The 19,826-nt window shown below is 36.0% G+C and overlaps 1 protein-coding gene across 3 annotated transcripts in view; it reads right to left on the bottom strand.

The window, feature by feature from the left end:
• The window catches only part of PTAC12 (plastid transcriptionally active 12), a 59,582-nt gene extending 55,450 nt beyond the window's left edge, over positions 1-4,132 (bottom strand). For 2 of the 3 annotated variants that reach the window (XR_016252960.1, XM_089396773.1), the window contains exons 1-5: positions 3,979-4,132; positions 2,818-2,958; positions 2,663-2,727; positions 1,879-2,574; positions 1,395-1,507 (exon numbers count right to left, since the gene is read on the bottom strand). Coding sequence is in view for 2 of the 3 variants with exons in the window: in XM_089396773.1 (XP_089252899.1) it covers positions 1,395-1,507; positions 1,879-2,574; positions 2,663-2,727; positions 2,818-2,854 (911 nt within the window). In the remaining variant the exon portion in view is untranslated. The remainder of the gene's footprint in view (positions 1-1,394; positions 1,508-1,878; positions 2,575-2,662; positions 2,728-2,817; positions 2,959-3,978) is intronic. The other variant, XM_089396774.1, reaches the window with a different exon arrangement.
• Positions 4,133-19,826: the final 15,694 nt, after the last annotated feature.

Genomic DNA, 19,826 nt, shown 5'->3' with positions numbered 1-19,826 from the left:
GTAATTAGGCATTTAATTAATTTAGTCCACAATAATTAATTTACTTTAATTATTGTACTTTTCCTAAGTTAGACTTAGGAAAGAAGACATAAATCACTCACAGAGGCAAATAATGTCTTCCACATGCTAAGACACCAAACTGATGTAGAAGAACTTCCAAAGCTACTCACATCAACATATTTTCTTTCATTTTGCTAGTGTTGTAGACTTTGTGTTTTATGAAGTCTTCATGACATGTTGTATCTTTTATCATTTATGAACTCTAACATCTCCCTATGAAAGATTTGTCACCAAATATCCATCAAGGAAACTAAAGGTGCATTCATTGATTTTAAATCTCCTCTTAGTGAAGTTCACTAGGGTTATATTGAGAAGTTCCTTTCTCTCTTCCCTCTCCATCCAAGGTAAAAGGCACTAGACTTTGTGTGTCGATCTCATGAAATTTACCTTATTTTTCTCTTTCATGGTAAACTAGGGTTAGGGTTTAGTAAAATCTGCATTAAATAGCTTGAATCACCTTACATGTTGATGTCCTATAACTAGAGTTTACATCTACTAAATTGAAAAGAAAAATTTACCATTTTATGCAATTTTCAGATTTTAGGGCTGACCTCCAGGGTTTCCTAGCCGTTTTTTGTATTTTCAGCCATTTAAAACTTTGTTTAAGCCTTTCTCTTCTTTACTTATCTAATATCATTTGTTAATTTATTGATAATCACCATTTGTGGGCTATTTATCATTGTTGTCATAACATTTCCACATTGTAAAGTGTCTATCCCAAACCCTAATTTATAACAGCAATTATTTAATTGATAGTGGCATGTGCTTGGAATCTATTTGACCATCTCCGGGACTTATTTCAGCCCTCTAAACTTAGCAATAGGTTCTTTGAACTCGCTATCTCATTTTAACTCGGAACCTTCCTTATTGAATACATTTATGGGGTGTCTAAATTAACAGATTCCTTAGAGGGTATTTCGCTGGGAATCCTTGAGTTACTTAATCTCTGAGACCTGCTGGGGAAGACTCCCTTGTGGGGATAATATCCATCCACAAAACAACAGGAGGACAGCCACTAAAGTGACAGTGGTGGTTGATCTTGTTGTTGCCCTGGAAATAGAGTGCCTAGTAAAGCTTTGTGCTAGGCTGCTAGATTTTGTGGTAACAAGGACGGTAACAAGGTGAAAACAGAATCAGAGATAGACTTTGTATCTTAGCATTCCATACCCACTTTCTAGTTTTCATGCAACATATAGTCTTGAAAATCAAATGCCATTGCCCTTTGACTTCTTCTGGCTGTAAAAAAGGAGATAAAGACCTCAAAATATTAGTTATATTCAAAATGCAGCAAGTAACACGAACAGAAAATAAAAAGCAAGCCCACAAGAGAGTACCTTTCTTCCTTCAAAACAGTTTTCCGTGCTCGTGCAAGAGCAGCCTCGGCAACTGTTGGTTTTTCTCCATATAGTTTTATCTGCCCAGCCTCTGCCATTGCCATGGCCATGACCTGCAAATAGGAGCAGTTTTGCCACTCGGAATCTTTCTTATATCCAACTTTATTTGTTGAACTTCATGAATAATTTAAGAAGAAATTTAACCGAAAAAAACATGATCTTCTCCCCCATTCCCTCTATTTCGCTGAATTACTAGATGGAAAAGTTTCTAGACAAATGAAATTTAAACAAAGCCCCGGGGGTTAAGATAGAATGTTATTGATAACAATGGTAGAATCCCAGGGAAAGACTTCTGCAAATAGATTTATTCCAATTTTATCATAGACGTCACTCAAGGAAAATAAAACAAAGGTTATGAAAACACCAAGCTTATCCAAAAAAAGATTTCCCATTATGGAAAGCAGTGTAATTCCAAAATCTATACCGTATCTACATCGGGTGCTCTTTTTTGCCATTCTGACCATGTTTCCTTGCCTATTGGGGGCTTACGCCAGTTCCACCACAGATCTTCATTTGGCAGTTTCCCTTCCTGTGGATTTTTCGCTTTCGTTTGGCGAACAAAGGAATGAGGCTCTCCATATTTCCTTGCCAATTCTTCAGCATCAACTGTCTCATTTGTTTCTGGTTCCCGAATAACATATGGCATTGATGTGTCTTCTGCTTCATCAGATGAATAATCTGCATCTTCCAGAGTAGATTCATTGTCAACAGTTTCTCCAGCTGAAGATTCTGTCATTGATGCATGCTTCTTGAACTTCTTCCTCCTGCTTCCTGGCTGTTGGCCAAAAGAAGGATGTGATGAAGAGACAGACTTGTCTAAAGGCAAAGATGCTTGTGCAGACCTCACACGAAGAACTGTGTCTTCAGACCAAAACTCCTTATTAGGTATACTTGAACGGGCACCCATAGCCGGCACCGGTTCACCGGTATTAGAGTCTATATAAGAATCATAAGGGGGGAATTCAATGGGACCATTTATTCTTTCACCCCCTGGCCGCCATCCTGCTGATACAACCAATCTGTTCTTCTTCTTTCTTACAGGATAATTAGTCAATCGTACAAACAATTGCACTGGATCTTTTAAAGGCAATGAATATATCATATTGTTCGGTAGATTCCCCTGCAATGTCCAGCCAAAAAGTTAAAATGTGGATGTTTAAAGCCACCAAAAGTACAAATTTTTCCCTTGAAGAAATACAACAACTTACTGGAAACTTTTGCCTTGACAATTGTAAGCCTAATGAATGATGTGCATTATGATGCAGAACACTATCTGCAGAAGAGACACATAAATATCATTATTTTTTGTCAGCAATTGAATACTACTTATTCAGTGCCGAATTTCTGATACTAAGAATCAAACCTGGATTGATTGACCACACTGCTGAAGAAGCGGCCATAATAGCCACAATTAGAGATTAAGAACCTCCTCTCAATCTCCACTTTATTTCTGCATTCATATCATATTCACCAAGAAAAAGTGTAAACTTTAATTCCAAATAACCTGTACAAACAGTAAATCAGGTTTGAGCACCAAGTATCTATTAATGCGCTTCACAGCGGTTAAAAATCATGAAATAAGGACGTCTTCAAGCTATGACATATAGCACAAAAAAATGTATCAAGCAAGGAACTGATGACGACTTGCTGATATATAAACTAAAAAAAATACTAACATTTGAAAAGGGTGGAGATGAGTGGCTCCTATGGTCCATACTTTAAGCCTTTTAAAGAGAAACAACAAATATTTTAAGCCTATTTTCCAGGCAATATTTTCAGCAAATGCTCGTAAAGTTGTGAGTAATGCGAGACTGCTATGAGAAAAAAAAAATGAGCAGGTGAACCAGCACAATAGGAAATTCATAAGCAGCGAGTACAAACCTCCCAATCAACGGGGAGAGTGGCAGTACCTAATAATTACCAAGCTGTATTTTAGCCTGAACCTCACTAGCTCAAAATAAAAATCATTGCCCAAAAAAGTCATGGAGACCTAAAATTTGCATTTGGATGCTCAAGAATATTAATTAGACTGTAAACCTTGATACATGTTTCAAAAAACGGCAGAACTTAAGGTTTTGACAACGGATGTCGCCCAGATTCTATGTATTAGAACCCAAATATAATGAATTGCCCCATAAATCTCATGAAATATGTTATATTTGATGAATACTTCATTATTTGCAAGATTTCCAAACAATTTCTGCTTCAGATAATAATGTGTGGATTTTGCAGGGTTTTAGTGGACTACATGTCAAGATTATCGGGTAAATGTGCAAAAGCTACTGGTAGGCTGATTATCGGGTAAATGTGCAAAAGCTACTGGTGGGCTGATTGGATTCACTGAAATGAAGAAACGATAACGGACAACAAAAACTTTTAAATAACATAGAGAACAATTTAACTTGCGGAGATTGCTGTGTTAAAAATACTCTATATTATTGAATGGAAGTTATTTTCCATCGACAGAGATTATTTTCCGTTGACAGAGATTGGTAAAGCCTTGAGAAACTAGGGAAGAACGTACCAACTTTTTTCAAAATATTGGTAATCTGGATACTCGCAGAGATTAACACTGCATTTCGCAAGGTGAAATGCTCAAAATTTTCTAGTCCATACGAGGCGGATAAGAGAGCAGTCTGCGTGATGTATCGACACTTTCCTCGAACGAAAATTCAAAGGTAAATATATTTATTATAATGTTTAATATAAAATTAAACTAACGTTTTCATCTGAGGTTGCAAAGGAAACGCCGCAAGGCATAAAGTGTGGAAGAATAACGATAAAGTGTGTATGCCATAAAGTGTGGAAGAATAACGATAAAGTGTGTAGACATTGTTGAAAGTAAGGATGGATAATAATGATTTACACTTGATATTTTTAGTTATTTGTATTATGAGTAAGGATATTTTGTAAATAATAGTAGTGTGTAGAAAAATAACTAAATGGACATTGTTGAGAGCAGGGGTGGATGATAATGAGTTACCGTTGAAAGTATTAGTTCTGTATTTCGAATATGGATACTTTGTAAATAATAATAGTGTGTAGAAGAATAGAAACATGTGAATCAACATTGTTGAAAGCAAGGGTGGATGATAATGAGTTATAGTTAATGTCATGTCACAGGTTATCCGTTATCCCCATTATCCATTTAATTGTTGTTCATGTGAACATGTTTTTGTATATTATTTTAAGGTTTTTTTTCAAGTTTCAGTCTTGAGTCTCCTCAACTTGCCAAACCAATTACTATGAAGAAAATATATTAACAATGTTGCCATTCCTATGACATTTATATTAAAGAGACCTATAATAATATTTCTGGAATTCATATGAAAACTATGTTAAAAGAAAGACAGATAAAAATACTATAAAGCACTTCTCAACTTCCCAAACCAATTATTATGAAAAAATATATATTAACAATGTTGTCATTCCTATGACAACTATATTAAAGGGACCTATAATAATATTTTTGCAATTCATATGACAACTATGTTAAAAGAAGGACAGATAAAATATTATAAAGCACAACAAAGAACTTCTAAAAACAATATTACACTGGGAACATTCACTGGCATCATTGTTTCTGAGATAAAAAAAAAAATATTATGGTGAGGACGTGGGTCTGAATTCCACTATTCCATTTTCCTCAAAAGCATAAAAAACACATTCAAATCATCCAATGAAACTCTTACTTATAGAGATAAGCCTTTATGGATTAGATTGCACCACAAAAATGTGGAAGAGTAGCCTACGATTGATCACCACAATGAATAGTCTTAATATGCTAGAGGGGCCTGTCATATCTTTTGAATTGGTCTTCAACAATTTCCAAGACAAGCCACAGATGTAGACTCAACACCAACCTTTAGTTTACTTATAAAATTGCTTCGAATCATTTTTGCAGGCTTCCATATATAAAATTATCTGAAGTGAGTGCTATATTTTTACATATTTATTTGACAATATGTGTAGCAACTGTGTTGATCAATATTTCCAAACTCCCTCAGCGGCCAAAGAATTGAGATTGTTAGCACAAGAGATTCCAAACAAATCTTCAGAAACAGAGATGGAACGTGTCTCCTTTCCAAGGAATGCCTTTGCAAAAAATAATTATGTTAGCAGACGTTCATTTATCTCCCTCAATCAAACTAGTGTATTAAATAAGTGCATACATTTTCTAGAATGGAAGTTGAATTCACTGCATGGCAAGACCCCTTAGAAATTTTTGCAGGACCCACTTGGATTTCCAAATCTTGCAAATCTTAAGTTTACTAGAGCTTGAATGTGATGAATCCACAATAGTTTCACCCAAAATTGTGAAAGAATTTGCATTTTCTGAACTACATGACAATTTAAAGAAATCAACAAACACAATTTTGTTAATAACCTACATCCCTGTAACGGAGAGGTTCAAATTGTGCTATGTGACTGAATATTTTTTCTTAATAGCGAGACATGGACAAAGATGGTCTAAAACCTCTACAAAGTTATAGAAGATAAGTCACACCTTGTGTCATTTCATTTGATGTGCTGTTGCAAAGTGATGTTGCCCCTGATTTTATAAGGGTAGACACCTCTCGTATGTATTCTGCACTAGCTTGCACATAAGCAAGACCACGTTGAGAATATGTGGCACGCAGAGGAGGATGGGGTCTAACACGAATTTTTCTCACTGCTTCCCATCCAGCCAAAACTGTGGACTGTAAATTTGAAGATCGAGAGCGTAGGGACTCCATATTTAGAAAGGATGACCTACAAGACTGAAAACTGCATCTGGATGGCATATCTGGCATGATCTTGACTTTATGCACTGCATCAAAAACAAGGTATTGAAAGCTCAGTTTAAACCTTCTGAATCATGAGGTGTTTTACATTCACTTGCTTTATTTCAAGTGCAATCAAATAACCATAGACTCCCAAACCTACCTAATGGAAAAGTTTTGATGGAAATTATAATAGCACAATAGATCTCTATTCTCTACATCTATTTGTTTCTTTTTCACTGCCTTTCAAGAAGAAAGAGATATGTGCCATTTAGAAAATAATGAATAAAAACAAATCAACTGTACTTATTATTGATGCATCCATATCAATTCAATACAAAATAACCATGAAAAGAATCAGATGCTACTATACCTTATAGCTCACATAACAGCAGTTTTTTAAAGAAGATTCATTGCTCCTACCCGAAGAAAGGAGATGGATTCACCCCCTCGAACCTTCTCCTCGAAAGTTCCTTCTCACTCCTCAAACAACAAACCTGGAATGGCGTAAAAGAGACTCTGAGGATTCTTTCATAAACTGGTGGAGGTCGAAAAATCCAACCACAATCTTCCTCGATGGGGCCTCCAAAGGAAACCCCGGGATTACTGGCGCTGGAGGGGTCATTTATTCTTCGAGGACTCGGAGGATTAGCCTCAACAAAATTCTGGGCAGATTGAAAAGAGTCCTTCAAGATTTCACCTCCTACAAGTTCTATCATATCCTCAGAAACCTGAATGGTGAAGCAGACGAGATGGCGAACAAAGGATTCTCTCTCATGAAAGGGCAGCTAATTATAAACGACGACTATTCCTTTCAAATTCCTTGAAAATGATGCAACTTAAAAGCTGAATTTGTTGGATGTTCACTTTGTAATTGGGGCTGCCTCGGCAAAGACCCCTCCTATCTTTTTCAAATAAATAAAACTTATATCCGTTACAGTTAAAAAAAAACAACAACAATGTGCATGCACTATTCAGTACAACATGGATCCTAGCCCTTAGTAACGAATGGAGCAAGGACTACTATGTGACTCTTGGACATTGCCATTGGACTATATATATGCCAAGGAAAAGAAAAAAATAATAAAAATGTTATAAGCTTTATACTGTTCGAAAAAAGGATGTCCATACTGTTCAAACATGCAAATGTATTATATAAACATTGTATCAAAATGCACGCCTTATAAACAAAAATGTCCTAACAAATTCTATATGGCTAAGAAATGCTTCCATCTGGAAAATCTTAGGGAAGAAAATCATTTTATGAAGAGGTCTGTAAAATGGAGATGAGAAAATTCCTTTAGAGACTGAAAAATTTCTCCATCCAAACACAAAAAGCAACTGATTTCAGTATAATCTCTTAGGGTCCATTTCATTAAAAAGGCATGGATAAGCAATTGCAACAAGAAAACATATTTAAAAAACACTGCCAGTTATACAAGATCTTGCTTCCACTAGTGCGTGAATATTCAGTGTGTAGGGGAAACTTGTTGATATAGTTGGCATAAGTGAAAACCACCTATAGTCATTCCCAATAAGTATGAAATAGTGTAAACTCAAACTTTCCTTTTCTAAAACAGGTCTTACGAACAAAGAGATACCGTGTCCACCAAAAAACAAAATCCAAGCTGCAGAAGAAATCCAGTAACAAAAGCCAACTCTAAAGTCTAGACACAAAATAGAAGCATTGTCAAATATCCACCATGCGTTTCCCCTGATATCATTTTGGAGAATGATCAGTACAAGTCTCTCCTATTCCAAATATGTAACTTTCTGGTTAAGAATGTAACTTCAAGCACCAGTTATTGTACATTGAAAATTCTAACAACTATAGCAGAAAAGGCACACATTTTAAATAAGACCTATTACGAAAAAAAAAAGATTTACGGAGTGTTAGAAAGCTACAGTTCAACAATAATAATTAATTATTGGAAGACTAGAAGTAGTCAAACATATTCATATCAAACCAATCCAAGAAGAGCATTGGGGGTTTCTCAACGAGCCTCACATTTTTTCCACATCGCATGCAAAGACTCTGGATCTCATGAAGGGGATTGGCTGCCTCTTCATCAGCATTCACTGCCTCAGCTGCATTTCCAACATCAGCAATAACTCTATCCTTCCCCATTGGCATTGTTTTTACTGACCGCGTGTTCAAAACGACCAACAGCAAGATCTGCTTAAATACAAAACATGTGCCAGCACTTCATGTCAATCCCCAACTATCAGTAATGAACTCCTTTAGACAGAAATAGACATCTGTGCCAATCAAGAGCCATCTAAATTTGTTTATCAAAAGACATAACAACCATGACAGAAGCTTTTTACAAAACAGACAGCATATTTCATAGCTTACCATACAAGTACTTATCCAGAATATGAACCACATGATGACTGGTTATTTAGAATAAATGCATGAAGCAGACTCTGAGCTGAATGGGTTTGCTCTGGAGTACCAGATATTCAATCACTTCATATGATCATGGTCTCACTTCAAGTAAGTTAACTTTTGCACCTGATATTTGTAGAAGGTAGATAAGATCTTGTTGATGAATATACTCATGAGAAGAGCTCTGAGACGATGCAGATACAATAAAGGATTGACCAAATCAAATCAGAAACCAAGAAGATGCCTTCTGATCTTTTGTCATCAGAAGGCACGTCAGAGAGACAAATCAACATTATACTTGGAGAAAAAGAGAGATTGATTGAAGAACCGAGACTTATTGGATTGGGCAGGCTCTTCAAAAGCAATCTTTCCCTCTTAATTTTTGACCCATGCGACTAGAGGGGAGCAGATTTTGCATGGAGCACAAGAAGAGAAACAAAGAAACATGCCAAAGCAGTGATGGTGTTGAAAGGACTACACATAGTGAAAAAACTTACATGAGATCATGTTGTTTGCGTTGGATATGTGTTACCCTGAAGAACATTGGAGACGAAGCTGTGGCAATGTCAATGAGCTGACAGGCTTGAGACACTCGCGTGCAGACAGAATGTTGAATTCAAAATCAATCCACATATTGTGCTCCAAACATCATTCAATTACTCTCAAAATAGTGCAGGTTAACCACACAGAAATAACCCTGAATTTGTGTGAATAAGAAACTTCCTCAAGGCTGAAATGTAGGTGACAAGTATCTGCAAAAGATTGCCAATAATATTCATTAGAGGGAGGCAAGAACTCGCTTGAAGATAAGCCCATCCTACCTCAACCCAGAAATTCGAATTGACTTCAAAAATGATCGAAATAGAATGTTAAATGGATGCCTGAACTTTCCATAGAAATCTTTGTGAAGAAGGATGAATTCAGACCTTAGTTTGTATTCTTTGAAGGCCAAACCCTTGCAAGGAAGCAGGCCAAATATGACATCTAGGACCTGTGCATGTAGCCTTAGAAAGGGTCCAAAGAATTCTATTAAAAGAGAGCGAAATAAGGGACAAAAAGTCCACTCAGTTGATTCCAAAATTCCAACAAAAAAACATAACCAAAAACATAAAAGATAAACCCAATGAACTCCAAAAATGTGACCTATTACTACATGTATGCGTGATTATTGAAGGCTACAGAAATTAGAGATGTATGTATCAATGTTGTTGATAGTAAAAAACAGAGTTTCCTTAATGATGTCAAATTTGATTGAACTGTGCAACAATAAGATAATTGTTGGGAATACTTTCTGTAAGCTAATTGTTGGCCATACTTCCTGTAAAATAATCTAATAAAAATAATAAATAATTTTCACAAAACCACTATTCTTGATTGTTTTTGTTGCAAATTCATTTGCTTGCCAGTATTAAATACTTAGAAATTGAAAAAAAATATAGGTATAATGAAAATAATGAGCACATTTTTATCACATAATCTGCCACCTAAAACCAAAGAACCATGTTTAAAATTTAAAAGTGATAGAATGTAAAGGAAATAAATAAAACATAATCCCGATTATAACAAATTAGCTGTAAATTTTTATCCGTAAAACAAAAGTTCACTAAATTGTAACAAGGACTTCACAATATGCTCAAAATTACCTTCAAGGTTCCTTAGGTGGATCAGCTACTCTCTCACACCCATACCTTCTTCTCAATTTCATGCAGATCATCTGTCATTAAATATCAATCACAGATCATCTGTTAATTGGAATTAATCGCATGGTTGTACCCTCGGTCTGGTAGCAGAAGCGTTCTGGTAGCAGAAGTGTTCCAGACAATGGATAGTCCAGAGCAAGCGCTACCGCTACCAGTCTTAATCGCACGGTTAATTGGAATTAATCGCATGGTCGTAATTAGAATTAATCGCACGGTTGAAACTATTTTAATCGTCTAACATTAGAAATCAAAGGCGCACAAATGTACACGTAATGCCAGAGGGGAGTCGTTTCCAGAGGGAACGCCTTACGGCGTAATTACAATTTTGTTTAATTAGTTTCTGCTTATTATTTTTTCATTAACTAGTATAAGAATTATCTTCTGCATTTTACATAACTTACGAAATATTCAACCTACAGTAATACTAACTATATCATGAGTCTTCTCACAGTTACCATTGAAAACTTTGGTTATGCAGCAAGGTTCGCTTAATTAGAAATACATATAATTTATTTATATTTATTAAATTTTCTGTATTAAATATATCCATTTCATATATTGCAAGCATTTTATAGAGCAACAAGATAATTATATCTTCATATTTTAAGAAACATTGGAAAACATATGTGGTTATGTTTTAAATAGTGTTCAAAAAGTTGAACAGCAATTCCTAAATTACCTATTACGACGTTCTTAAATAAATGGAAAAACTGATCTGGAAATGATTCCAAAAAATATGTAATTGAAAAATTAGTAAGACTACTCTTGGGATTTGTTGCTATCTGTAACATGTTGAAATATTATTTTCAACTGTAGGGCTTGTCCTTTGCCATACTCCTGTACTGATGAATCAACAGCCATACCTCTACATTGATGAAATTGCCATTAAACAGCCGCAACTCCAGTCTTTTCCTGAATCAGTCATTACACAGCAATTTATTACGGAATGGTGGTCACTCACGGAATGATGGTAATTTATTGCTGTAGTTGGTAAATGTAGGCAGGATTTTTAATTTTATTTTATTTTAATTCACAGGTATAGTTTTGCTTTTACGGCAAGTAAAAAAAAAACGTGAAGTTCAGTTTTCTGTTGAATCTGAAAAATGTAATGCAGACACAGCAGTGTGTTAGTTTTTTTTTTGGAACAGAGACAGAGCTCTCTTTGTAATGCACAGCAGTGCAGAAGTTTTTTTTTCATGTATGCAGTAGCGTGAATGTATGAATGTAATTTACACACAACAGTGTAAAATGTTTCAAGGAAGAAACAGAGTGTTACAGCAGCGTTCTGAGCTGAAACAGAGTGTTACAGCAACATTAGTTCTGACCAGAAACAGAGTGTTTTGTAAATGCACAGGAGTGCAGTCACAGCAATGCAGAGTGCAGACACAGCAGTGAAAAACAGCCTGTTGATTTTTCAGAGGAGACAGAGTATTTTGTTTTCTGTAATGTACAGCAGTGCAGACACAGTAATGTATTTTCTGTTTACAGCATGAAGTTTTTTTTAAGTTTTGAACTGTCTTTAAAGTAGCCTTGTAGAAATCCCTCTGTTAGAGGAAGTATTATACATGAATACAACTTCCCTTTTGCTGTGCACTGTTGAAATTCAGTTTTCAGAAAATATTTTTTTTGCGTTGCTGCAACACCAGGGCAGAGAACGATTTTTTTTTCTGTTTTTCTGAGTTTTCTATGTTAAAACAGAGTATAAAAACAGAGCATTTTTGTTGTCTGTCTGTTATGAAATTTTCATAAATTTCCAACTTGGTATCAGAGCTAGTCCAGGCTCTTTGAAGTGTCAAAGAAGCTGAAGGAAGGGTTTATTGCTGTAGCAACTTCACCAGCAGAGTGAAGAGAGTCAGTGAATTTTTTTTACACAGTCAAGTATTGAAAGAATGGCTAGCACCAGCACTAGTATGGGTATGTTTAACACCCAACTCCCACAGTTTAATGGGAAAAACTATGACTATTGGGCCATAACCATGAGAGTCGTGTTTATCTCTCAAGATTTATGGGAATTAGTTGAATCTGGGTTTGCAGAACCAGCAGATGAAAATCAATTTAACAACTTAACTCAGGGAGAGAAAGATCTGCTGAAGAGCAATAGGAAGAAGGATGCAAAAGCCATTGTATTGTTGTATCAAGCAGTGGACCAGAGTGTATTTCCAAGAATAGCAGCAGCTAAGACATCCAATGAAGCATGGCAAACTCTCAAAACAGCCTATCAAGGCATGGAGAGAGTGAAGACAGCAAAACTACAATTGCTGAGGAAGGATTTTGAGAATCTGAACATGAAGGAGTCAGACAACATTGACTCATTCTTCACACATGTGATTGGTCTGATCACACAGATGAGGACTCATGGAGAAACCATTGAAGAAAGGAGGATTGTGGAGAAAATATTGAGGGTCTTACCCTCAAAGTTTGATGCGATTGTCACCACCATTGAAGAGACAAAGGATCTCTCAAACTTTTCAGTTGATGAACTACATGCATCACTGATAACACATGAGCAGAGGTTGAGTAGGAATGAAAACTCATCTCTAGAGCAAGCCTTCAAGACCCAGATGTCTTTTGGAAGAGGAAGAAGTCAAGGCAGAGGAAACAAGAGAGGAAGAGGCAGAAATCAAAACAGAGGTGGAAGGAACAGCCTAGCAAATGCTCAAGGAAGAGGCAACAATCCAAATCAGAACCAAGGCCAAGGCAACAGCCAGCAAAGAGGACAACATCATGCTCAAGGACAAAGGTATGAAAAATCCAATGTCCAATGCTATTATTGTAAAAAATATGGGCATTATGCCAGTGAATGTAAAAAGAAACAGCATGATATGATCAATAGATCTAATGCAAACATTACTAGTGAAAATATCAGCCAAAATAATGTGTTGTTAGCTTGTAATATGGCTGAAACAAACAGTGAAGACATATGGTTTTTAGACTCAGGTTGCAGCAACCATATGACAGGAAACATAGCCTTCTTTTCTGCCCTAGATAAAAATGTGAAATCAGAAGTCACACTAGGAACTGATAGCAAAATTTCTGTTATGGGAAAAGGAGAAGTTAAAATATTTACAAAGCAAGGAGAAAAGAAAACCATAGCAGATGTCTACTATGTCCCTGGAATGAGGTGTAACCTCTTGAGTATTGGACAGCTTGTCCATAAGGGGTACAATGTTTTCTTTAAGAATGATGTATGCACCATTATGGACAGAGCACCCAGCAAGCGATGCATTGCTGAAGTGAAGATGACAAGGAACAAAATGTTCCCTCTTAGAATAAGAGCAGATTTGAAAAATAAAGAAGAAATTGCAGCAGTGACACAAGAGGCTTTCCAAAGTGTGCCAAATGATGAAAATTGGTTGTGGCACTTGAGATTTGGACATCTCAATTTTGGAGGTCTAAACTTGTTAAGCAGAAAAGGAATGGTAAGAGGATTACCATTGATAGAGAAACCGGACAGCCTTTGTGAAGGTTGCATTTTGGGGAAACAACATAGAGAAAGTTTTCCATCAGGTAAAAGCATAAGGGCAAAGGCACCCTTAGAGATCATCCACTCAGATTTATGTGGACCAATGCAAGCTCCATCATTAGCAGGCAGCCAATATTTCCTAACATTTATTGATGACTTTACAAGAAAAACTTGGGTATATTTCCTTAAGAACAAAAGTGAAGTGTTTGAGAAATTTCAAAATTTCAAAGCACTTGTGGAGAACCAAAGCGGGCTGCATATAAAAGTTTTGAGAACTGACAGAGGAGGTGAGTATATCTCCAAGGAATTCCTACGATTTTGTAGAGAAAATGGAATTCACAAACAGTTTACAGCTAGGTACACCCCACAGCAAAATGGAGTTGCTGAAAGGAAGAATAGGACCATCATGGATATGGCAAGGAGCATGCTGAAGGCAAAGCATTTGCCAAATGATTATTGGGCTGAAGCTGTAAATTGTGCAGTGTATATTTTGAACAGGTGTCCTACAAAAGCAGTGTTGAACAAAGTGTCGGAAGAAGCATGGAGTGGGAGAAAGCAAGGTGTCACCCACTTGAAAGTTTTTGGATGTGTGGCCTATGCACACATACTAGATCAGCTAAGGAGGAAGTTGGACAGCAAAGGGGAGAAATGTATCTTCATTGGATACAGTGAGGAATCCAAAGCTTACAGGTTGTATATCCCATCTACCAAGAAATTTTTTGTCAGCAGAGATGTTCAATTCATTGAGGAGGAAGCTTGGGATGGAAGCATAGAGAAAACAGTTAATGTTAAAAACTGTTTGTCTCATGATGATGATGATGAGGAAATGGCTGAAACACCCCAAACAGCAGCGCCAACACAAGGACAGCAAGAGACACCCTTGAGAAGAAATGAAAGTGCTTCTTCAAGCACACCACAAGGAGGAAATTCAAGTGCTTCTTCAAGCACTTATACACCAAATGAAAGAGGTAAGAAGTTCATAAATTTAAATGAAATTTATGAACAAGAAGCAGCAAATGAAGGTATGAATTCTTTATTTGCTTTATACTGTCATGTTGAAGACCCTATTCATTTCGAAGATGCAATTAAAGATAAGAAATGGATAGAAGCTATGGATGAGGAGATGAATGCCATAGAGAGAAACAAAACATGGGATTTGGTTGAGCTACCAAAAGGCAAAGAAGTCATTGGAGTGAAATGGGTTTACAAGACCAAGAGCAATGCTGAAGGTAAAATAGAAAGACACAAGGCAAGGCTGGTTGTCAAAGGGTACAAGCAGCAATATGGGAGAGATTATGAGGAGACTTTTGCCCCGGTTGCAAGAATGGAAACCGTGAGAGCAGTGTTGTCCATAGCAGCTCAAAACAAGTGGAAAGTTTACCAAATGGACGTGAAGTCAGCATTCCTAAATGGAGTGTTAAAGGAAGAGGTTTATGTTGAACAACCTCTAGGCTATGAGAAGAAAGGTGAAGAGCACAAAGTGTGCAAAGTGAAGAAGGCTCTTTATGGGCTGAAGCAAGCGCCAAGAGCATGGTACAGCAGGATAGATTCCTATCTATTGGATAATGAATTTGACAAGTGTGAAGGAGAACCCACCGTCTACATCAAAGAAAAGGATGGTAAAATTTTAATTGTTGTCTTATATGTTGATGATGTTATTTTCACAGGTAATGATGATCAGCTCATTGAGAATTTTAAATCAGTCATGAAAGAGGAATTTGAAATGACTGACATGGGTTTCTTGAGATACTTCTTAGGCATAGAAGTAGATGAAAATGAAAAAGGAATCTTTATTTCACAAGCTAGATATGTAAATCAAGTGTTGGGCAGATTTAACATGCAAGAATGCAAAGCAGAGATCACTCCCACAATAATGGGATTAAAACTCAGCAGAGAGGATAACAGCAATGATTTTGATCCTAGTTTGTACAAGAGTATTGTTGGCAGCCTTATGTATTTAACAGCTACTAGGCCTGACATTATGTTTGCTGTTAGTTTAATTTCCAGATTCATGGAGAGGCCAAAGGAAGCACATTGGCAGGCAGCAAAAAGAATTCTGAGGTATGTCAAAGGTACCAAAAGGTTTGGAATTTTATATACTACTTCAGAATGTTCAAATTTAGTTGGATACACTGATAGTGATTGGGCTGGAAGTGTAGATGATCGGAAAAGCACTTCCGGTTATGTTTTTCATATGGGTTCAGGAGCCATTTCATGGGCTTCCAAGAAACAGCCAATTGTGGCATTGTCTACAGCAGAAGCAGAGTACGTGGCAGCTACAGCAGCAGCATGTCAAGCAGTTTGGATGAGAAGGATGTTAAGGAGCTTAGGCCAAGAGCAGGTAAAAGGAACTGTGATTTATTGTGACAACAGTTCTGCTATTGCATTATCAAAAAATTCTGTGTTTCATAAGAGAATGAAACACATTGACACAAGGTTTCATTATATCAGAGAGTTGGTAAATAATGGAGAAATTGTCCTAGTACATTGCAAAACTCAGGAGTAGGTTGCAGACATTCTAACCAAGCCTTTGGGACAGAAAAGTTTTGAGTTTTTGAGGAAATGTCTGGGTATGACTGATTACCCAGCAGTTGAAACTAAAGGGGAGTGTTGAAATATTATTTTCAACTGCAGGGCTTGTCCTTTGCCATACTCCTGTATTGATGAATCAACAACCATACCTCTACATTGATGAAACTGCCATTAAACATCCGCAACTCCAGTCTTTTCCTGAATCAGTCATTACACAACAATTTATTACGGAATGGTGGTCACTCACGGAATGATGGTAATTTATTGCTGTAGTTGGTAAATGTAGGTAGGATTTTTAATTTTATTTTATTTTAATTCACAGGTATAGTTTTGCTTTTACGGCAACTAAAAAAAAAACGTGAAGTTCAGTTTTCTGTTGAATCTGAAAAATGTAATGCAGACATAGCAGTGTGTTAGTTTTTTTTTTGGAACAGAGGCAGAGCTCTCTTTGTAATGCACAACAGTGCAGAAGTTTTTTTTTCATGTATGCAGTAGCGTGAATGTATGAATGTAATTTACACACAGCAGTGTAAAATGTTTCAAGGAAGAAACATAGTGTTACAACAGCGTTCTGAGCTGAAACAGAGTGTTACAGCAACATTAGTTCTGACCAGAAACAGAGTGTTTTGTAAATGCACAGGAGTGCAGTCACAACAATGCAGAGTGCAGACACAGCAGTGAAAAACAGCCTGTTGATTTTTCAGAGGAGACAGAGTATTTTGTTTTCTGTAATGTACAGCAGTGCAGACACAGTAATGTATTTTCTGTTTACAGCATGAAGTTTTTTTTAAGTTTTGAACTGTCTTTAAAGTAGCCTTGTAGAAATCCCTCTGTTAGAGGAAGTATTATACATGAATACAACTTCCCTTTTGCTGTGCACTGTTGAAATTCAGTTTTCAGAAAATATTTTTTTTGCGTTGCTGCAACACCAGTTACAGCGTTGCTGCAACACCAAACTACGTTGCTGCAACACCAGGGCAGAGAACGATTTTTTTTCTGTTTTTCTGAGTTTTCTGTGTTAAAACAGAGTATAAAAACAGAGCATTTTTGTTGTCTGTCTGTTATGGAATTTTCATAAATTTCCAACATAACATTGGCATCAGAGCAATTTTGTTGATTGCGAGCCATCAACTTTCTTCGTTCATATTCTTCCCTAAACTCTTTATTTTCATTCCACATTTCCATGAACTTATCAACCTGCAATTGAATGAATATGCAGTCCGTTAATTTCTCTGGTATATTAAGAAGTTAGAAACCCTAGAAGAAACCAAAAATAAAAATATTATATACCTCAAGTCTTGACCTGTTCTCCAGGTCAGAAACGTTGTGATTGTTCCTGTAGAAATCAAATATCGCATCATCCCTTACGGCCCGCAGTTGCAAAGAGAGCACATTCTGCAGGAAAGGAAGCCATTGGAATAGAAATTAATGACTTCTACTCAATTAAATTGTAATATTAAATTCTATTGATATAGTTTGAAACTTACGTTTTGATATCGGCGAGTACGTAGTTGATCGAGAGATGGAGAAAGGTGCTTCATGGAAGATTTATAATGTTGGAGATCTTTCTCCAGATATCGGATTTCTGAATCAATGTCACGCAACGCTTTCTTCTCATTCCAAATATCTTTCAATTTCCTCTTCAGATTCCAATCTTCAACGCTCAAAACTTGTCCTCTTGATTTCTCCAGATCTTTTATCTGTTTCAGCAGGTGGTTCTCTTCTACTCGCGTATTGCGCCCTCCCTTAAATTGTACCTCTAGTTTAGCCACCTGCATAAAAAACAAAAGAAGATAGCTGTCAGTAACAATTTAATTTTGTATTGAAAAGAAAAACTCAACATTAATTTTCCAGGATTTGTGGCGACTCGGATCATTGGAAGCGAATGACAATACAGGACAATATTTCCGTGCTAGTTCCCTTCTCAGCAGCTCTGTCAACCAGGAGTTTAGCAGCCGTGTCAGGATCCATCACATCCTTCAATAAATCTACGGCCTCTTCATTCCCTATTGTTTCCCACACACCATCGCTATCAAAAACTCGGTGGCCCAGTCTATCAGCTACTCTCTCACACCCATACCTTCTTCTCAATTTCATGCAGATCATCTGTCATTAAATATCAATCACAGATCATCTGTTAATTGGAATTAATCGCATGGTTGTACCCTCGGTCTGGTAGCAGAAGCGTTCTGGTAGCAGAAGTGTTCCAGACAATGGATAGTCCAGAGCAAGCGCTACCGCTACCAGTCTTAATCGCACGGTTAATTGGAAATAATCGCGTGGTAGTAATTAGAATTAATCGCACGGTTGAAACTATTTTAATCATCTAACATTAGAAATCAAAGGCGTACAAATGTACACGTAATGCCAGAGGGGAGTTGTTCCAGAGGGAACGCCTTACGACGTAAAAATAAGGGGAATTTATTTTGTGTTTGTATAGTAATTCGATTTATACGTGCTCTAGTATGCCCTAAAACTAAAACTAAGCCTTGTCTTTTTAGGATGTAAGGAAACAGGTCAACCACCCAAGACTCAGAAGCATTTCGCAGGAGTGATAGCCTACTCCGTTACGTACCACCAGCGGGTTATTACAGGTGGCGTAGTTTTCCTTGATAACAGTGATGAGTCAAACCGACATTCGCGGATAGCAGCCAGAGATGGTTGTCCTCACTGTTGGTTTGACACCTGAGTTTGATAGGTTTTGCCACCTTAAAAAAATAATAATAATAAAATAAAAGAAAAAGAAAAAGAAAAAAGTTGATTCATCAGTGTCTCATGAATCCAATCTCCAGTTGCTAGTTTAAATTTGGTTGTATGATTTAATTATATATTGTAATTAAATATATGGAAAACATTAATAATAAATATTAAAAAATAAGGGGAATTTATTTTGTGTTTGTTTAGTAATTAAACTATGGAAAATAAGAATTATAAAAGTTATATATTAGTTAGTACTTGTGGTTAAGTTTAAATATAATTTAATTAAACTAAAAAATAAAAATCATTACAAAAATAAAATAACTAATAAAATGTTATATGTCACTACCAAAATTTAAGAAATATGATTAATTAATAATATATATATATATATATATATATATATATATAATTTATTAAAATTTGTTTTTAATATAATAATAAGTTATTTTAAATTGAAAATTTTAGAATTTATGAAGAAAAAAAAGTTAAATAAAAAGGAAATAAATTTAAAAACAAAAAATTAGTAACTAGCAAAAATGGAAGCTACTAAAGAGCCCATAATAACACCTCAACTAATCACTTTACAAAAAATAAATAAATAATAATAATAATAATAAATAACAAAAATTGAAATCCTAATGTTAAACTATGGATAAGCATCAAGAAATGTTGGTCAAAGATAAACTAATACACAAGTCAAAGCAAAATTGAATGTGTAATATCATGCTTGTTGCAGGTGTAATAAAGAAAAATAAAATGAAATGATATTTTAACGACATTAAAAATCGTTTTGAGACCATAATACCATGTGTGTTGCAGGTATAA

This window comes from Pinus tabuliformis, chromosome 1_2, assembly GCF_031772625.1.
Source record: "Pinus tabuliformis cultivar Carrire ecotype Pingquan chromosome 1_2, CPIR1, whole genome shotgun sequence".
NCBI classification, from domain to species: Eukaryota; Viridiplantae; Streptophyta; class Pinopsida; order Pinales; family Pinaceae; genus Pinus; species Pinus tabuliformis.
Note: the sequence above shows the minus strand (reverse complement) of the source record. Positions and strands in the feature narration are given on the sequence as shown.